This window comes from Anas platyrhynchos, chromosome 4 (genome assembly GCF_047663525.1).
Source record: "Anas platyrhynchos isolate ZD024472 breed Pekin duck chromosome 4, IASCAAS_PekinDuck_T2T, whole genome shotgun sequence".
In the NCBI taxonomy this organism is placed as follows: domain Eukaryota; kingdom Metazoa; phylum Chordata; class Aves; order Anseriformes; family Anatidae; genus Anas; species Anas platyrhynchos.
This window is the reverse complement of record NC_092590.1, coordinates 70,163,893-70,185,602: the sequence shown is the minus strand read 5'-3', so window position 1 is coordinate 70,185,602 and position 21,710 is coordinate 70,163,893. Positions and strand designations below refer to the sequence as shown.

Below are 21,710 nucleotides of genomic sequence, written 5' to 3'. Positions count from 1 at the left end.
CCTGTGTTGTTGCCTAGGAGCCTTGAATACCCAGCAAAACTCTCCCACTTGTTTAGCCTCTTGTACTTCGAAAGCTGCCGATGTCCTCTCCTTGCCACCTCCTTTCCACTCCCCCTAGCTTTTAAACAGGTATCAGAGGAGAAAATTCTCAGTTTTTATTTATATTGAGGTATTGGATGAGAGGGCAGGATATGTTTAACTAGAGAGACACAAAGACCGTGCAGTGCAAAAGGGACATTTCAAGTTGTTTTGTGTGACAGTTTGTTAAAAAGTTGTAATATTTGCTAAAATATGAAAGGGTGTGGTACAGTGCATTCTAGAGCTGGGAATTTTCTTTAAGTTGATTGTAGATGTTTTCTAAAGGTGTTTGGTTTCTTTGGGTTCTGAATAATTGATAAGGTTTCATCAACTTGCTACTGTGCCCTCCTGCTCCAGGCTAGAGTATCACATTGAGGACCGCAGTTTCACGTTGCATTTCGTCGGTGCTACCAATTTAAAGAGGTCCTGTCATTCTCAATCCAGCAGTGGCAGTGTCCATCTTCGGTTGTATTGACATGGCTGTAGATCGATCTGAGTTACAAACAGGATAGCTTTAAGGTTCCAGTTTATTGTTAGTGGAGATGAGGGGACAGCCTGTTGCAGCCTGGGAGCTGGCAGGAGTGGTCAGAGTCCTTAACCCAGCACAGCTGCCAAAAAAAAAAAAAGTTATAGGGAACTAGTGCCTAACTTGTTTATGTTAAAATTCCTTCTAAGCACATCCATTTTCTTTCTTAGTCTTTAAAGAGCTAGATTTTTGCAAGTCACCTTGTAGTGGATCATTCTTGCTCTTTCTGGCCCTCTGTTCGCAGTCTGGCATGGCTCCTGTGCTTCTCAACTCCCTCTTTTGTTCATGCATCAGGTACAATGTTTTGCACTCTTGTATTTGTCTTTCTCCTGTACACATTTTTTGTTCTCAGAGAAATTGTTCTCACCTTGGACACATCCACGAACTGCTGCTATATCAATTGCTTGCTGGTGAATTTTGTATTTAATACCTTGTTTGTAAAGTAGATTAAGACATAACTCACCCATGATGCCAAATAAGCGTGTTAAAATAATAATAATGTGTATATATATATATATATAATGTATTTGAAGGGAAAGAAAGTCTACAGTTTGGTCAGATGGATAGTTACCTCATGTGAATATATTTGCACTTACCGATTCCTGTTAGCCTAAGGAAAAAAGGGAGGTCTAGTTATACATTAAAAAAGATTATGCAAACCCATTCCTTGTCCTGTTTTTTTTTTTTTTTTTTTTTTTTTTTTTTTCTCTTCTGATTATGCATTTGACTTGTATTTCCTTGTTACAAGGATAGGAAAAGGAATGGTAAGTTTTTAGACCATCACTGTGTCAATTCCTTTAATACATTGTTGGTTTACCTCTTCATCTGTGGAATGGTAATAGGGTGAAGGCTTGTGGAGATACGGTCTTTTGTACTTTGACCATGATAGCAGCAGGCATGTAAGTATCTGTATGGTGAAATGCAGAGGATGTATTGCTCTAGCACATGCTTTTCACTAATCAATTGGTTGTCACTAATCTCGGTGCTTTTCTGTTTGTTTCTGGATTCCTAAAATGAAGCCAACTGGTAAAACATCAGATGGAGTAGAGTTTCTAATATTGTTCTGTAATAGGGTTTGTTTAGATTGACTTGAATATCTAGATTTTCTGAGAGCTCTGTTTTATAGATTCAGCAGCACTGCTTCTGGAAGAGAATCTTTAAGATACAGGAAATAGTTCTAGGGCAGGTGGGCAATCTGTATTTAAAACAAAACAAAACAAGCCAATGCCACCGTTCATGTAGCAAATTTCAGTGTTTTAGCTGGGCAGCTAATGGTGAACGAGACAGTATTTTGTTGGTCACATAATGTACAGTTTTGAGTGTTTTAAGGTCCATTTAGTAACTTAAAAATGTTTAATAGCGTAAGATTTTTAGAACTATGATAATTTCTTTACGGCTAATAGACTGCAAAATTGACATTAATATCAGTCATTGCACTAGCAATCTCTATTTGATTAAAAGCTGTGGATTTCTTTAGCCATGCTGGTTAGTACAATCTAGTTGCAATATTTGTGTTCCCTTTTCAAGTCATGGGTGTTTTTATTTCCAGCTCTTCAGAGTCCCATGAAACACACTTGCCAAAATGTTGCTGCTGTTTGCTTAAGTTACAGTGTTTTGTTTGCATGTGTATATGCAAGGCAATTTTAAAATATTGAATTGAATTGATCTGAAGAAGGCCATGTACCTTCATAGTCTGAATATCTGGAAAGGAGTCCAGAAAGGGTGAAAAGGAAGACTTCTGAGCACCATTGCCAGGAAATTAAATACTTTGTGAATTTTAGTTTATATATATTTTTTAGCAATGTTTTTCTTAATTTCCAGGATTACTAGTTTGGATTTTTGAAAGAAAGAGATTTTTGTCAGCTGAAAACATTTGTCTAATTGCAGTTGTTATCCAAATGGATTGAGGAAATTGTTAGCTTAGTGAACTTTTATATGTCATAATTATTTCTTATACCCTGTGTTGTTATCAGAGTCTTTTTTTTCCTGATCCTTATCTTTACCATAACATCCAGTGCTCAGTAGTGAGTTTTATATAACAACGTCAAAAACCATAAAGAAAATGTTTGATTGGGTATTAATATTCTGTTGTCTCTTCTACTACTACACAATTTTCAAATGTTTTTATCCACTCTCCCTCTTTCTCTTTGTTATTTTTTCTGACCACAACTAGGTAAGCTGTATTTCCTTCTAAAATGGGGCATCTGGTGAGAATTAATGTTATCTAGAATCTGCTTCTCAGTGGAATATAATTAACTTTGTCTTCAGGCGGTTTGTTCCTCTTCCTCCAATTTGTAATGTCACTGCTTTCTAATTTTTTTTTCTTTCTGTGTTTGCTGGTTGACAGTCCCAGAATTGTACATGGCAATCTCTGCTTTTTTAAAGATATATTAGATAGTTAATGTACTTTTTGGGCTGAATTAAAAAGAAAAGTGAAATGTATTCATTATATTCATGATTCAAAATAGATATGACTGCTATTGATAGTCCTTTTTTTTTTCTTTGTTTCCTTTCACCATTTTTTTAATGTCCTCTGGGTGTTGCATCTTGTCTTGGGAAAGACCTCAGAGACAATTAAGCTGAATCCATACTGGGTGGCTGTTTAATTAGTTTCAAAACACCAGTTGTACTCCCATTAATGATGGCATTCATTTCACTAGCCTTAGAATTTGCTGAGCTGTTCGTAGTCTGATTGTTTTATCGCTAATTTACAGATTAAAAAATAAAGAATTCCAAAACAGGTCTGGTCATACATGGCTAGTGATGAAGCCTGGAAGATGAATGCATGTGTTTGTGCTGGTTTAACTGGAACATATGGACACAGGAGCTGCCATGTTAGTACTCTGACATGCTGGGCAGTAATAGCAATGGATACTGCTGAATTTACTCAGGGACTGATGTGGAACTTGCTGTTTGACACAGGTTACTGCATTAGGTGCAGGCTTACATTTTGGACAGGAAGGACTGCGACTGACATGAGCCAAATGCGAACCACTTCAGCGATACCTGCCTGGAGGAACAGATGATTTCAAAAGCTGCTCGGAAAGTTAGGAACAGTACTTGTTCCAGTGGGCGCTATCTGTGACAATTTACAGATAGCAACTTTCTTGTCTTCACATTTACTTGACTGTGTTAGCAAAAGCCATCTTAGCTTTTTTGTACTGCAATTCTAAATGTTCTCTTAAAAACCTCAGAAGCTAATCTCCAGTTGCCAGATTTCCAGTTTTCCTTGGCAGAAGCTGCCCCATTTTTTTTTCTCACCCAATAAAAAAAAAATAAAAATCTTACTAAATCGAAAGATGGGAGGGAAAGAGATTTCCTATAAAAATGGATCACTTCTAATACCAAATGAAGAAGCTGGAGTCTTACCTTGTTGCAGTGATGAACCTTGCTACATACTTTGGATCCAGATTCCTGTATCCTGTGTTATATCTTGACATTTCCAGGGGCTTTTAAACAGTCTATTGTGAATAGTGGTGGCTGTCAGAGCTCTGTTGCTAAAGAATTGTAATGACTCTGTAGGAACAAATAAAGGTAGACATCTTCTCTTGGATGGCTCATCTCTTATTGCAGCAAGGTGGTGGTATAATGTTCTTGATGTTCTCTACTTCTTGTGAGTGGTTGTTAGTTTGAAGTTCTAAGTGTGAAATTTATGATTGTTCTCTCCAGTAATGTGACACACAGAGATATTCAAACAAAGGATTGAAGGGATACCCACATATTTCAGAACTGAGAGCATAAAAAGTAGCCCAAAGGAAGAAAAAGATAGAAAAATACATTTTAGTAAATATTACAAAGCTGCCAGTAAGCAACTATAAAAGTTCTAATAAATACTTTTGAAGCTTACTGTGATGAAGAAAGATGCTGAAATGACCTAGAAGAAATTTTACCCTGAATTAAACTCCATTATTTTCTCAAGTGAAAGAGAACATCAGAAGACAGGAAGGAATTTTCCCCACACTGAATGTTACAGTGAAAGGAATCCAAAATTTCAGGCATATCATCACAAGTTTTCATAATGTAGTGAGTTTATGTACATCTGCTTAGCACCAGTCACTGACTGTGCCTACTGTTAGGTTTAAGCTTGAATTTTCCATTTGGCATAAAGTAGATATATACATGCTGAGTTGTTGTAGCTTAACCAACCTTTGGTTATTTTTTAAGGAGAAAGAGTACGATTATGGGGAAAACATAAAACCATTGCAGTACCAATTCTAGTCATGAAATATCAGAGTGAGGTAGTTTCTTTCTTCAGAATAAAAGAATAATGCATTTTGTTCTTGTGTTTTGTTCTGTATGATTTAACAAGTTGGATTTTACAGTAACAAAACTCCAGAAAAAAATGCATAGTGAAAACAAGATTTTTAAGAGTGGAAAAAGATTCTAACAGAAGCTGTGTGAGATGACTTCTAGGATGGCAATTTCCTATAGAAAGGACAAATATTTTTTCATTTTAAGGAATTTCATTAAACTCTATCTTTTAATGCTTACATGTAGCATGTGTGCACTTTAGCAACCTAAACGATGACTTGTGTTGATAAAGTAACTTAATGCTAAATAATTGTTTGACTTTAGTCTGAAAAAGTACTTTCATATCTTTAATGATTTTAATACATGACTTTACAGGGTAAGTGATGAGCTTCTGTTGAACCTGGTGTCCTGTCAGAGGTTTGCAAATCTGTCTCCTTGGAATTCTGTCTCTATCAGTGCAGTCAAGCTGGACAAAAGTAGAATTGTATAAAATACAGATGCTGTCAGTATGATCAGTAATGTACTAAAATTAAAGAAGTAAAATAATCATATATATTTTCTTTCTTGTTTAGGGTTCAAAATTTGGACATTCAGTGGGATTAAATCAGGCTCCTCCCCAGCGTTCTTCTGCTCGAAGATCATTTGGAAGATCTAAGAGATTTAGTATTACTCGTTCACTGGATGACCTTGAGGTAATTAACTTTCACTTAAAACTTAGAAATGAGTCCAGGTGAGGAATATACATGTATAGTAGTTAATGGTGGTGATAAATGAAGGAGAGTAAGCAATGTCTGTAGTGTAATAAAAGTTATTATGGCATTTGTTTGGGGGAAATAGAGCTTTCAGGTGTCACCTGACTTTCTCAGTGTTTCTTTAATAGTTTACATTGATGCTAGCAGTGGCCATTCTTTCTGTGGGGAATTTTAACTTTATTTTACCCATCGCAGCTGGTCATATAGAACAAAACAATAGTTGGAATTTAATTATCCTGACCAACAAGAAAAAAAAAAAAACAACTAATGTTCATCACATTCTTTTTATCATTCAGCTGATATTCCTTACAATTAGAAGGTTTTGGGGGGTTACATATGTTTCTGGTGTTGAATACAAAGACCAAGCTCTTTACATAGTTCCCTAAGGAATTTAGTTTTCAGAGTATGGAAAAAGATCCTGTTTAAACAGATTAAATAAGTTTTTCCTCCCTATATGCCAGCAGCTGGAAAAGGGAATGCCTAATCAACGTGGTGCTGGTGATTGGTATGGTGATTTTGGGGTTTTCTGAATGTAATGTAATAACACTATTTCACATCTGGTATAACGTCAGCTGATGTCTGGGCCTCGGTGGCCAAAGCTTAGTAATTGTGGTAGAAGTAGAGAATGAAAAGTCACCTGAATTTGAAAAGCTGTTCCTTCTGCTCTGCTGAGAGCATCTCTCAAGCTGAAGGAATACGGCTTCATTATATCTTCTCTTCTAGTGTGCTTCCTCCTGAAAACCTGACCCATAGTGATGTGAAGGCAAATGGAGAGATTTTTCCCTTACCCCTTTATCATGCTTCTCTGGAAGAAGGTTTGTGGTTGGGCAGAAACAAAACTATGTGCAGAGCTCTTGGCACAGGAGCCATGTAATACATATTACACTGTTCTTTGGCATGGGAGGGAATGTGGCACACTGATTCCTCTAAATGGGAAGGAGGTGTATAAAAAGTGTTTGAGAGGGGAGGAGGAAAGAAAGACATATTCTGAGTTTCCTGTTGTGGCAAGATGTAGGAAGAAAGGCATTTCACTAACTCTGAACTAAAGGAGGGGAGACCTCAGTGCACTGGATTTTTAGGGAACGGAGTATATGGAAGGAGCTTCTGGTGTGCTTAGGGAATGCAGGTAGGATTTGTCGCTACTTATTTCTCAGATTTTTTAAAGGAAAAAAAAGTACCTTTTTTTTTCATTGTAGTCTATTTCTTCCTGTCTGAAGCTTTCCAGTGTCTTGCTTTTCTTTACTAGTCACTGAAAATAGTTTTCATTTCTTTGCACTTCTGACTTTAATATAGTAAGTGCTCAACTTCAACAAACAGAGCAAGATCTTCTAAATAAAGCTGTTTGGTAACTGTCTAGGAACATATTGCTTCATTAGAAAATTTTTCTAAATTAAAAAACCTTTCTGATACATATTGCTAGTTTTGACAGAATTTCTGGTTGCAGCAAGATACGACCTCAGAATATCTAAGAGCCAAGTGCTAGTGATTCATGTGTGATAGGAAAAAAGTGGGTTCACACCACATTCTTCTAGATTTAGATTTCATAGAGATTTATGTGAATATCTCATATTCTGAGGGAGCTGTAAACACCAAGGATATCATTTAATTTCTGTTGTAGGAGCTGTTTTGCATTGCAAAAATAATCACCAAGATAGGGACACGGTGCTTACCCTCCGTTAATTTCGGAAAGATATCATAGTCACTGGGCTATGAAATCCATTTTTCTCTCTTTGTTTCCCAGTCGGTATATATAATATATATAAATTGTCCCACCAACAGGAAGAACTGGGAGTCTCTGTGTTACACAATGTCCTAATAGTCAAAGCTGTTACTTTAGATGGGGAAACTGAAAATTCTAGGCCATGGTATGAATTGGACAAAGTAGAAACAATTTGTACTAAAAACTGTATCTGGATTAATTATTAAATGTAGCCACGTGGGTGTGGACTGCTCTCTGTCAGCTGCTGCTTTTCACTTGAAAATCTCTTTTTTTTTTTCTCTGCATGCTACAAGAGAATGACACTTAGCCTTCATATATCCCAGCCACCTGGTGAAATACCAACCCTGAGAATAATTTCCAAAACTTGACAAGTCAAAGTAAAATAGCATGAGATGTTTTGGTTTTGGTTCTAACTTTAATGTTGCTACTGCAGCGTTATTCCCAACGACTGTTATGCGAAGTGTAGTAGAACACAATGTTGTCAGTGCATGTTTAGATTATTTCAGGCCATCTATTTAGAGTTGCTGGAAGAGGAAATAACAATAGCAGGAAATTCTTAGAGACTCCACCTCTGGAATAATGATTATGAACATATTATATAGGTTACTCAGTTGTTGTATTGTTTCCAGCTATCTAAGCAGAACGGATAAGGTACTGACCCAAACACTAAGTCTGAAACTGAATATGCCTCTCCAAGCTTGTGGGTTTGATTCCTGCTAAGATCATCGTAGTCTTCTAAATTGAGCAGTGAACTTCCACGCAGTTCCTTTTATGGGCATATGGTGAACACTGCTCATTTCTCATGGGTCTGAAGAAGGTTGCATTTGCACTTGTTATGACATTATGAACTTGCTCCTCTTGCCTTTGGAGCTGTGGTGTCTGAAATACCAGCTGTCAGTTTTGCTGTCTTCTGCCATAAGGTGGCGTGGTTTCTTTGCAGTTGTTTTTTTAAATTTCTTTTCAAAACCATTCAAGCATAAAACATATATATATATAATATAAAACATATATATATATATAAATTTTAATAAATAAAACCAATGATTGCAAGAGAATAAATATTTCACCTCTTCTTTCAAATAGGAATATAATGGCTGACAATACCCACACAGTTAATATTTACATAAGGTTAGAATTAGCTGTTATGATACAGTGCCCACCTCAAGCATTTCCTCTTACCTGCAGAAGCTCTGCTGTACATTAAAAATAAATAAATGAAAGTTTGTGTGCTTACCCTCTAAATGCTGTTTTTACTATTAGAACCTGTATATGAATTTGTTTTAAATCTGGAGAGATCAAAATAGGATAAGAGTGCAAAATTATAGGATGTTGTTTTGCTAAGATGTAACAGATAAGGAAAATGTCTCACAAAGCACAAAATGTACAATTTTATTTCTGAACTGTGAAAATTCTGCTTGTTTACACCAGGGCTGAGTATGATTAACTTGTAAGTTAGAACTCAATTTGGAAAATTAGTGTGCCCAGTATATGCCTTAATTATATGGTTTTCACAAGAAATGTTTTTAGAGATTTTTCTTTACTAAATTACAAGAAATATGTTTTTACTAAGAACAAATCCCTACTTTGTATATAGTAATAAATTTTTCTATGTTAATCATTTTTTAAGTAATAGTACCACTAAACAACAACAACAAAAAAATCTGTGATTTCCAACAATCCTATTTCAGAGAATATCTGCTGGTTCATATTTACAAGGTATAGCTTAAGCTGAATGGAACTTGTCATGATTTAGAATTATTTAATATTTAGACTAATGAGAGGACATGATCCTATTTTTCTTCCTACTTCCCTGTAGGTAAGTGCCACCACTCACATCTTCTGCTTTGTAGGATTCTGTGACGGCAAAAACATTGTTTATTGATTTATAAACACATTGAAGGTAACTGTAAGACTGCAGAAACTAGAATCCCACTTTTTTTTTTTTTTTTTTTTAAAGCTACATTAAACAGAATAATCTTTTTTTTTTCTCAGCATCAATTTTGGAACCAGATCCAACACCACTTCCAACTGTAGCTCTTTGCATTCATATCTTAACCTTTCTTGAAATATGTAAAAATGGGGGACCCTTGTAAGTGTTCCCTCAAATTCAACAGATATGGTTGTCACCTAGCCAGGGAGAATATCTCAAAGCTGTTGAGTTTCCTGAAAATCATTTTGACATACCTTTGGTATTTCTCTGTGGTTAAAATTAGGACAGAATAGTATAATGGGATACATAATGTCTTATACTAATGAGTAAGAGTATTGCTACTCTCTGAGTATTGTTAAATAACCTTTTGATTTAGAGATCTTCACAACAAAAAGATATTTTATATAGACTTTATTTTTTATAAGACTTTTTTATTTTTCGTTTTTCTCCATCCCATTTTGTAAACCTTAAAGCTACATCCCGTATGAAAAAACATTAATTGTATCAAATTTCTAGATTTGAGTAATGTTTTCAAAGTTGGAATATACTGAAGTCCTTTTATTAGTCAGTGTTAAGAATTTTGTTAGAATGTTCTATCTTAATTATAACCATTAATAATCCAGTATTATTAGCTGTTATTATAGATAATAACGCTCGATTTTTTTCTGTTTTGTTAATTCTACTGAAGCAACTTTTTTGCATTTCATCTGCTAATTGAAAGCGTACAACACATCTCCTCGGTATGAGGTTTTTATACTAATGAATGACATGTCTCTGCTGGATATTAGCTTTGGCATCTGTGGGTGGCAAAAAACCCTAAATGCTCATTTGACTTAATAATGAGTTTTTAAGTGGGTACCTGTCTTTGTTTGGCTGATTTAAATAATCAGACAAAGCTTACACAGGGAGATAATAGCTTATATTAGGCTAGCTAGTATAGTAGGAAAATCAGACAAGAAGAGTTAAACATGCCCCAAACTTTTCCCACCCTGTAAGCTGATCTAATAAAAAGTATTAACGCTCTCCACAAAGCTTGCTTCACCGATGGTCTTAGATGATCACCATGGCCTCAACAGCACCACTATGGCTACTATAATTATGTGATTTAAATCAAGGAGCCTCTTCATTGTGAATCTAGATTTGTGAATTTAACATTTGAAAAGAATGCATGTTTTTGTCTTAGGTTTTACTGATTATGTTAAGCTGTGATAATTTACTACGGCCTGCTGGCATACACAACTTCCACCACGTATTAATTACCTTTAAGCATTGTATCTTTTGCATGTATTTTGTCCTAATTCTTAACTAAGATGTAACTGACTGATTGAGAGTTTTGTCCTCAGTCTGTTTTCATGAAGGTGGAAAAAAGGCCATTTGGGAAACAAAATAGCATGCAAGAATAAAATCTAAATTTTTGTATGTGAAAAGTAGTTCTGTATATTTAGCATTTTTTTTATAATAGGATTCTTAAAGAGCTGCTCCTTTCTCATGCACTGTCAATATCCTGATATCCTGAAATCTGAATGCTAGTACAATCCTGCCCCTAACATTGCTGTTTCAGAAGTCTCATGGATCTGTGACCAAATCCTAAATTCTTTGTTTCTTTTCTCCCTTCTGTTAGAAACTGCCTGGTGCTGCTCGTTGGAGTAGCAGTGTGTGGCAGAGCCCCTTTCTTGGAACCTGCCACTAGGTGTCAGCTTTTCAAACAGCGCAAAGTGGAAGATGTCAGCTCGGTGATTTTGGTCACTTCCTATAAAATCCAAACCCTCTTGCTGATCTAGAATCTATGCACCTTTTAATAGTTGATCATGAAGTTTAAACATGGATTTATTTACCTTGAATTACTGTAACGTGTGGTCATGGAGATGCTCATTAAGGCTTTTAAAAAGCAGCCAGTGGTTTCTTTCCAGGTATTCCAGTCTTCTGCTCTGTTCAGACTTCTGACTGTTACATTGCTGGCTGAAGTTGCCTACTGATGGGGCTGTGTAATGGCTGCACACCTGAGCTGTCAAATGAAACAGGGCCAGGACACACGGATAGCCACTGGAGCGCAATGTTTGTCCTCTTGCGTTGCTGGAGTTGTCATTTCTGTGGTTTGTCCTGGGCCAACAAATGTATTTTCACAAATGACTTCTGGACGTGGTTTAGAATTTAGCCCCCATCACTATTCCCAACGGGCAGTTTGGATGCAACCAACCTGATTGACAGGAGGCTTGGTGGTATGGCAGCGGGCAGACACTTCCAGCCGTCTTTGGAACTACACAATGGCTTATGGCACTATTTATTTGGCTACTAAGACACAGCCAGTATGTCTCTAGGTTACCATCATCCCCTTCTGAATGACGCCTGTATTGTTCCTTAGAGTTTGCTTTGCTGACATCATTCTTAGTGTGTCTTAAAGAATGTGATTTTTTTCATGGTTGGTTCTCCAGACTGCTCTGTTAAGAGTTTCAAACTCTTTTCAACATACTCTGGAGGATCTTCCTCAGATTATTTCTTACATGCCATCATTTGAGGTTTGTTAGTTACATCCATTGTTCCTCCTTTAAGGAGGACAACATAATGCTAGCAGTATGCATTTACTTATTTTTCACAGACTGTGCACTGGTATTAATATTAAGCCTGTGCTGGTATTTTATACTGTAACATAATTTTTAAAATATTATGAATTTTTGTTATATTTTTTCCTACATTTATAAAATTATGGATTTATTAAAATTTATTAAAATTTATTATGTAAAATTCTTATGCTCTTCACACTTCACATATTTTTGTAAAGTATCTGCCCAAGGTGCCTTGGTCAACAGCTGAGTGAGTACAGTTGTGAGTAACCTCTTGTTTGTTGTGAAATGGAGGCACTTATTTCTGGATATATTCAGGAATGTTAAACTGTGTGATCTTTAAGACACTGAGAGTAAGCGGATTTGTCTCTTGTCACTGTGACCAGACTTCGTTAATTTTACTGTTTACTCTTTTCTACTGCTTTTGGGTTATTTATTTTAGATTCTGCAGATATTTCTCCAGAATTGCATGTAAGAAAATGAGTAGTCAGAGAGTATGCTGGGAGCTGGATTTCATCTCTCTTTGCTCTGTGAGGTGCGTACAGCAGCGCTCCTTCTGTACTTTGGTGCCTGAGAAGAAATCAACAGTGCTGCCTAGGATGGATTCTGTTGGGAATTCATTCCCCATATGCGCCAAGACAATTGGCACCGTATGCAGAATCTTCTCCCTCAGGAAGCAATTGTCTGACCCTGCCACTCAAGTACTGTCCAAACCTTATTGCCTCTGGGCTTGGCTCTCTAACACAAGCCAGTTCCTGTCACAGAACCAGAGGTACAGTCTATGCTTTCAGGGACTGGAGGAGAACTTTTATTCTGCTTAAATCTGCAGACAGCAGGCCTTACTTCTTGTCAGTAGGCAGCACTGCTGTTCTTGAGCTATTTGATTAAATGGACACTGGTGAATTTGTAAGCTGTCAACATCTCTGGTCCAGTCACATTTGTGATACTACAAGGATCAGCCTGGGTGAAAGAGTTAAGGCAACTGTCTGAAGCTACAAAGGGCTCGTATCCATTAGTAGGTGGGCAACCTCTCAGGGGTATCTTTCTCCATAGCCTTTGGTACCTATCCTTCTTTTAAAGTTGGGCTGACTGTCTTTGAGCTGAGTGTTTACTGTCCTGAGTCTAATTCACGAGGCACGTTAACCCCCTGACATTGTGGCAGAATAATAGCTTTTGGCGCTGCTGTCTGAAATCCCTAGAATTATTTGCTGCTTAACCTTTGCTTCAGTTCCTTTTGTTGTTGATTCAAGAGCATCTTTGAAGGCTCCTCCCAAGAAGGTGAGCAGTGAGGTAAAGTTAGTCAAGTTAATAAGGGCAAGAGCAGTCTCTGAAGATGAGAGCAGTCTGCTTTTGTAAGACAGGATGACTGGACAGCAAAATGGCAGATGGAAATGTATGTAGATAGATGTAAAACAATGCAAATGAGGCAAAATCATCCTAGCTTCATATATCAAATGGTAGCTATGTCTCTGAGCTGACTGTTTCCTCTCAGAATTGAGGTCTTTGCATTATAAAGGGCAGTGGCATGAAAACATCAGCTTGGTATAGGAGCAGCAAAAGAGAAAATCCTGTTATGAATTATTAGGGAAGGAATACGGGAAAATAAACCACATAATAATTCTACTGTATAAATCTGCTATGTGCCCACACTGTGATTTTGCCAGCTTAAATATGGTGTTCTAACCTCTTTATTTTAAAAATGTTATGATGCATATTAGAAATGGAGAAGGTTCAGAGAGGCATGACAAGAGCACAGAATCATGGCTAGTGTACGAAAAGTAGTTGGGTTTGGCTGCTCGCTGTCTCCTTTGGGACAAGAAGGAGGCACCATTAATGGAAGGTGGCTGGAGCCAGGAGCAAAACAAACAAAGGAACACGATTGTTCATGCAGCAGGTAAGTAGATCTGGGGAACGTCTTACCACAGAGTGCTGTGGCTGCAAGAAATTTGCATGTCCTTAGGGGAGAATGGACAAATGTTTGGAAAAGAAAGCCACTGGGGATTATTAAGGAGACAAGCCACACCACATTCAGGTAATGTGAACTAAAAATACCTGAAGTCTGGGACAAGGTAGTCAGGAAATATATTATATGTTGCCCTGTGCTACTGTGGCCACCACTGGAAATTGAATAGGGGGGTTGATAAATGTGTGTTCTGAACTGATGGGACCATTCTTATATTCCTAGGCTCAAGGATGGATGTTGCTTCCCTTTATCTGTGGGTTCATATTCTCTAGGCACAGGAAGCTGCGTTACCTTTCACGGTGTCACTGTTTCGTGAAGGGCTCTCCAGTACAGCATCTTCCAGTGCAGTGTCTTACACTTAACAGGAGCAGGCACTGGGAACATGCAAGGTTGTGCTCCAGCTGCCTGCAGCCTCTGCTTTCTGGCCGAGAGCACCAGCCCCTTCCCTGCTGCAGGGTGGGTTGCCCCTGCAATTCCCAGGCAGGAATGAGGAACCGGGTGACTGGTTTGTTTCGTGTCCCTGCCCTTCCTCGGCTGCGGTTTCTGTCACCTGATACATCTTTTTTGTCACGTCACATGCTGATGGGTGAGGAAGGATTTTTGCTCTGTGAGACCTGGTTAGTGGTATGGAATGAATTAAGGCCTTATTGAATGAGCTGAATTGGCACTGATAGAATATAGAGTAGATATGAGAGCACTGTAGCCCGCTGTGAATTGATTCTGACTCTGCACTCCTTGTTTAAAGTGCTGAGATTTTTTACCAAGGCTGGGACTTGGTACCATTTAATTTCCACTGTCCTCATGGATTTTTTTAGTCCAGTGAAGCTTTAAGAGTCACCTGCGGAGCTTCTTCTAGAAGAGCTGCAGCTCTTTATTTAATATTAAATGATCAAAATGTTTCATCTGTTCCTCTGATGCTTAAAAAAAAGAAATAAAACCCCCATCTTCTACTTCCCTCTAGATCAAAGAACTCCAAAAGGCCGGTATTTAAGCATTATTTGTTGGGCAGAAAATATGTGCATTTCCTCCTGAAAACACCCCGATATTGCTGGTCTGTCTGGAGTGTAGGTGTGGTATTGAAAATGACGAGAATCATGTTTCACTTGGAACAAGATCCTTGTAAATGCCAGTGCCCTGCTTACTCAAAAGAACATGGAGCATTTTGGTAGGATGAGATAGGTTGCATAATACGCGTACATGTGATTGTAATCACCCTGAGACATGCACCTACATGCCAGGAACTGGAGGAAAATTGCTGCGAGTCTTACAAGTTTAACTGTTCTTCTTCATTTTTTTTTTTTTTTTTTTTTTTTTTTTTTTTTTTTTTTTTTTTTTTTAGTAATTTTAGATTATATTTCAAGTATTTTTAATGGGGATTGATTCACTCGGTTCATTCGGGTAATATCCAAGGGGAATGTAGTAAACCTGAAGATATTTGGAAGAGAAAATGATGTTGACTCAATGCTTAAACAAGTTTAGACAAAAGTTGAAGTCAGAGTCCTGTAGGCCTTTACCGAATGCATTTTACATTAGCAGACTTCTCAGCTGCACGTTGTTGTCTTTCGAGAAGCCCTTTTTTGTTACGTGGGACCTGCCTAAACAACATTTTACGAGCTGCCTGCTCCTTTTGATGGGAAGATACTGAGCCACTGAGGGCGGAGAATGTGCTGGGGAGGGAGGAGAATGGGAGAGGTGTTGATAGGGCGACACACAGAGAGGCTTCATTTTTTTACTGGACTCTGGAAGAAGTAAATATGTGTTCAGAAAGAGCTTAATAATAAAGTTGAAGGGACTGTTCCTTAACAATGAGCTATTAAGCTATTTATACATGGAGAAAACTTTTACTGATAGTCAAGTGTCTGTAAGTATAAAGTTTTGTTTGTCTAAAGCGAACAGAAAACAGGAGTATGGTTTAATGAGTAGTCTTCCAAGCTTAGAAATCTTGCAGTGAAATGTGATAAATAATGCTTCTAAGGATTCAGTGAGTTTTTAAAGAGACAAAGTTCGTAAGTATAAGAATTTACGTTAACTTTCTATATAAGCTCTGTTATGAAATTAAGAATATACCATTTTAATAGACATGTTTTAAATGACATTGTTTTTACAATTTAGAGTGGGTATAGTATACATACTGATGTTTCTCTAATTATTATTTTTTTTAAATTAGTCACTTAATTTTCACTGTACTTGTAGAATTGTTTCCATAAAGCAAGAATGTTTTAAAAGTTGTAAGTTACCTTCTAATTGTTACACTTCTTTTTAAGGTGTGCAGCTAAACTGATTTCTCTTCCAGCTGGATTTTTATCCAATAAAACAGAATCCAGATAGGATGAGTTACTAGAATAAACGAGAAGTATTGGTAGAATATAGAATTTTGAGGTGTAAAGACTTCAGACAGCTTTTAGCTTTTAGCTGGTCAAAAAACACACAGTTTGTAAGTGAAGGACCTAAATGTGTTATCAAATTTTGGCATTTTAGCCTTATTATTTATATTTAGTCTTATATATGTCAACGTATAATTTCTTTTAATGCTGAAGTGTATCAGCAAAACTCTTAGCTTTTAAAATGAAAAGGGAAAGAGAAAGATACATCTCTGTATCTTCTCTAAGATACAACTTAGAAAGATACATCTGCACTGTTTTGTTAAAAATGAGTAGTTTTCGTGTTTGTTTTACATTGATTGCCTCAAAGTTTATTGATTCTTAGAGGCTTCATCTATAGTAGTAGGAAATTCAGAAGTGACTTTATGTGTCTATTTGTCACTTAATCATATCCTCCTTAATATGTAATTTAATTTTAATTCACTATTAAGCTGCAATTCATCTTCCATCTGGATGTACAAGTTAGGCATGCTGTTACTGCATGATTTTATTAGTGGAGGGAATTCAGCTGTCACACGATGTTGATCAACAGAAGAGAAACAGTGATGTTTGTCTCAAAAAGATTACTGAGTGTATTTTTTATTACCTATTTGCGGCCAGACTCCTCAGAAGCATATTTCAAAGTTCAAAATATGACTTTCAAAGCCAACTACTTGTTTTTAGTGGAGATTTCTGGATGGCAAATCTTTCCGAATTTATCATTTTGGAGTGTGTACATCAGTCTCACAAAGGCAGGCAGACAGCAGGGGGCACTCGGGACAGCCGTTTGCAGCCAGCCTCTTCACTGAGTTTCCTGTATTAGTGAAAGTCTTGGTATTTAAAGGTAGCTTCTTTCTCAGTTATTTATAAATGAACACATTCCAAATAGTTTGACTCGAAAATATTTTTCCTTAGTATAACCCTGCAGTACAAAGGACTTATATCTTTAAAATTGGTAGAGGGAAACCACGACCTTGTAAACAGGAGAAACTTCCCTCTTTTAATCAGTAGCACACATGCAGTGTGTTTACTGCTGCGTAGCTGACAAATCCTCCACCAAAATACATCTGGACAAATTCTAGAAATTTTGGGGAATCAGAAAAGAGATTTCTTTTTCATCGAATAGTTGTCTCTGTTTGTTTATAGGTTGTAATTCTCCTGCTTTACAGAGACTCGGGGTCAGTGAGCTAAATGAAATCCTAAACATTACTTGGGCTTTCGTGCAAGTAGCTGTTATTATCTTGACCATGGGATGCAGCAAGGAATACTTGATGAGAGTTAAGTTTTTGGAGGAGTGTTCTGTTGATGCCAAATTTACTTTAGGAATTTGTGTTCAAGAGTTCATCCAGAGGGTTGCCTCTTTTGAGTTGCCTCATATTTTTTGTGTGTGTGTTCTTCTTTTAGGAGTCAAGGATACATTAAATCCTATTCATCCTTTGACAAGTTCAAACTTATCCAGGCTTCCTGTCATTCTATCTTTTTCTTGAGCTTTTTCTACTCTGAAAACAAGCTTACAAACGAAAATAAGAGCAGGAAGTGGAGGGAGGGTGGAAGAGAAAAACAGATCGACCATATCTAGGGTCTTTACCCCTTCCCACAGTTTAGCTTGTAAGCAGATGGATGTGGGTTTAGAAATGTCGTCTTTGGTGTATCTGAATAAGTTTTTTAAAGCTGTTGTGCCATATTTTAACACTTTCCATTAATAGCTTTGTAAATTAACATTCCTTCTGCTTTCGACCTTTGAACCTGCTTGGTTTACAGATATGATACACAAAATCATAAGATTTTTGAAGCTGGCAGCTGCTAAAATAATCTATGGAGTATAGAGGTAAATGATTTTTTTTTCAAAGGTTTTCAGAATCTCATGACATTTCATAGTCATTATCATTAACTGGTATTGTCTAATTGGTAGAGCTTCTTGTCAGTAGTGTCACTGTATGGAAAAAATGTGGACATACGATGCTCAGTTCTTCAGTGAAATAAAATCAACAGCTATAGAGGTCTGTTTAAACTAAGGGATCATTAGGTTTATAACGCCAACCAGGAGTGCCTAGGATGTACAAAACGTTGCCCACACACGGTTGTTCCCAACCGTGCTCCACCACAGGGGCTCTGGTGCAGTGCTAGTCTTGCTGCTACATCCAATTACTTGTAGGTATTCTTATTTTTTCCCCTTAATCACTCTGATGTACTTGTGGGTAGAAAACACACCTGTTAAAACCGTGCTGGCACATTTGGGCATTGCAGGTGATTCCTGTAGGACTTAGGTTGATCGTTAGCTGAACACTATGGATAAAAGGCTTTTCTGTGTTACCCCAAAGGGGAGTTCCAAGCACAGCTCTCCACTTGTGCTTTTACTATGCATGCTATCACCTGTATATTTGTAATGTTGCTCTCTGGTTGTTTAAGGTATTGACTGACAGTGAAAAGACATTCTGCAGCCCACTTGGTTTCATGTCAAGCAGTATGTGATATTTAAACAGACCTAAGTGGCCTTTTTTCATTTAAAAATATATAGTTTTAATACTCATACACACAGAAACGGCTCTTCTCTGCAGGTATCATGGGAGATTTCCTACATCTTTATTTTAGGATTTTATAGAACTTCTTCCTTCCTATCAACCTCCCTATTTGTTTCCATTGCTTTTCTTCATGGCATCAAACACTAGGGGAAGGCAGCACTGTAAAATGCAATGGGGTGCCTATTCAGATAACTAATCAGTTAATAAATGAGCCTTGGCCATGGCAGCAGATTGCTTGTGTCTCTGGAATGCTTGTTAAAGCATGGTTTCCTCCCTTTGCATCTGTAATTACCTTGAAATTTCTTCTCTGCTCACTCTAAATTAAATCTGGGAGATTGAGTTGCTCAGTTTACTGAGACTTTTCATCCTAAATTTGGAAGCAGGACAATGTGCAGACTTGGACTGCCTTTGGCAAGCCAGTCTTTCTGTGAGGTTCCGAGTAAAGGCTCTTCACTTCTTTTTGCCTCAGTTTCTCTCCGTGACAGTTCAGAGCAATATTCACCTTCTTCCTGGTGGTTTTATAGCAGGGCTGATCCTCGGAACCAGATGGGTGGATGTGGGGGATTCCATGTGCTGCCCTGAAAGAGGGAGATCCCCCTTACTAAGCTACTGCTTGTAAGTCCGCCTTGGCTGTAAGGACATCCCACTAGCATAAAAATAATAAAAAAATGTTTACTAATCATTCTCAATTTGTAATTCTGGCAATTATTTTTAGCAAAACTGGCATTCAGGTCACTTCAAAAGTACCAGAAAGGGATGTGTCGGGTACTATTACCATTTACTTGAGCACAGCAGCAAACTTTAGGATATCCTATACTTTCCATACCCAGTCTCCTGAAGACACTACTACCGCAGCAAATGAGGAGCACTTCCCTCTTGCATTACAAGTAGCTGCTTTTGCTCTCTCTCCTTAAGGCGCTGTGCACAGAGCTGCCTTGACATCAGTGAAGCATAGGCTGGGGTAGCGAAGAAGGAAGGGCAGAATATCCCTTGATTTCTGCAAGGAGGATTTTGTCTTTAGTGACAGCAGGCTGCACCTAGCTCTGGAAAAGATGCCAACTTTCCTTGTACTGTGGATTTCTACCTGCAATTGGCAGTGTGAACCACTGGAAAGTTAAGCAGAATTGACCGTCCGAGGTCTTATTTTATCCTGGCTTGCATTATGTAAACCTCTGAAAATAATGATTTACAACGTAAATGTTTCTATAAGTAACGTTAGGGTGATTAACTAATGTTTGGCTGAAAACTGTTTTGGAAATCTGCTTTCTCGAGCTCAGGACTGCTGCACGATTCGACTTCATTTTATTTTCCTGATTTTCGTATAGGAAACGCTTTAAAATACAATCAGCTCGATTTATATAAAACGATCTAGCTTTTCTGGTGAGAGATAATTGAGATCTAATCTGAATCCCTGACGAACCACAGCTTCCTGCATTGGCCTGTTGCTATGGGTAACATAAAGGGAGTAAAATAGAACTTCATACGAAATGCCTTTAAACTTTACTGGCATGTACAGGCATGGAATAGGGCTGAATTTTTTAGTTTAATCTTTGAGAAGCTGATGTGCTAAGGAAATGCTTTTTCCATATTAAGTGAAGATGAATTTAGGAAGAGTACTGTTAGGAAAAATAACTGCTGTTTCTTATGAAGAGCGGGTAAGTGATACGAATTATATTTAGCTAAAGCAAGGCATCGTTGCAGTGAGAAATTAGAAGGGGCTATTGTTATTGGCAAGAAAACAGAGAAGAATGTTATCAGCTTCAGAATGCTTTTTATTTAGCCTTTCAGCTTTTTTGCTTTAAAGTATTTGAGTTAAAATTCCTTTCTAAATGCAAACATTTGGCTATATTATGATAGAAGGAAACCTTACTGTACCAGCTAACCTTCAGATTTTGAGATGTATTGATGAACTGTGCCCAGTATGTATAAAGCTAAAAGATCAGAGAGTTTATAAGCTGTGTCTATTTTCTTAATTCTGTGCAGTGTATGTTGTGCATGCTTTCTGTATCATTATATCAATATTATTTCTGTAGGTAAACTGCATATATTTTTGTATATATCTTTATCAACATAATTTAAGAGATGGATTTGATATTTAAGCCACTGTGTTCATACATGATAAGATTGGTTTTGACTGGGGTAAAAATGTTGAACATTTATTTCCTAAAGGTTTCACATCATTACTGTTCACGTGTTGTTGTTATAGACTCAAATGTACAGTAGTTGCTTTTTTTTTCTTTGAGAATTTGTACATCTCTAATACTTTTGTATTAGCTATTGTAAAAGCACTTCTTTGGTGGCAGAGAATTGAAAAGCTAAATTATGTAAGACTTCTCCTTTAAGAGGCATTGTGAAGAGACATCGTTTTCATAGATTTCTAAGTCACTAAGTTAATTGCAATCATATTTTAAACTGAGGATAAAAATAATATTACACTAATGTTTAGATGAGATATATATGTGAGGTTACTTATTAGCAGGAAAATCTAGAATTAATATGTAAGTAATATGGATTTGGTTTTGATTTCAAATGTTAGGACAATGTTAACTGTATTTTGAGGCATTATCCCCCTCCCAGAGATCATCAGAGTTCCTGGCATTTGTACAATGTTAATACTGTACTGCATTTAAAGGATAACAATGCATGTAGGCAATAAAAGTCCCAGAGTAGCATGTCTTAAGATCTAGGGACCTGCTTGTAAAAGCAGGGGACCCTTGGCAAAACGAGAAGTTGCTCCAGGTGTTGTGAGGAGGACTTGGAACAAAGCTGGCTGCAGGAGGCGGCTGGCTGGGTGCTGGGCTTTCCCTGAGCTCAGGGACAGGATGTTTGAAAGTTGGCTTTTGTATCGAGTCTGTAGGTCTTCAGTGCTTTGTCTCTTGAAGAACGTGACAAGTGTCCCAAAGTTATTTTGTATATTGAAATTATATGAGCTAATCAGTTTAGAAGGTCAGTGGAGCTAGGGAAGCTATTCCATGCCGAAATGCATAATTAGAGGGGCTTTTGGAAAGGAGAGGGCAGTGTAAAACTGTAATCAGTAAGTCTAACAG

At 37.3% G+C, this 21,710-nt stretch overlaps 1 protein-coding gene across 8 annotated transcripts in view; it reads left to right on the top strand.

Moving 5' to 3' along the window:
- Window positions 1-21,710, top strand: part of RGS12 (regulator of G protein signaling 12) — an 84,883-nt gene that overhangs the window by 17,273 nt on the left and 45,900 nt on the right. For 4 of the 8 annotated variants that reach the window (XM_038178391.2, XM_038178392.2, XM_038178394.2 and 1 more), the window contains exon 3: window positions 5,428-5,547. In XM_038178391.2, the coding sequence (XP_038034319.2) occupies window positions 5,428-5,547 (120 nt within the window). Of the gene's footprint in view, window positions 1-5,427; window positions 5,548-6,615; window positions 6,734-15,484; window positions 15,643-15,676; window positions 15,788-19,634; window positions 20,319-21,710 lie in introns of those variants that run through there. The other 4 variants (XM_038178397.2, XM_038178396.2, XM_072037806.1 and 1 more) reach the window with 4 other exon arrangements.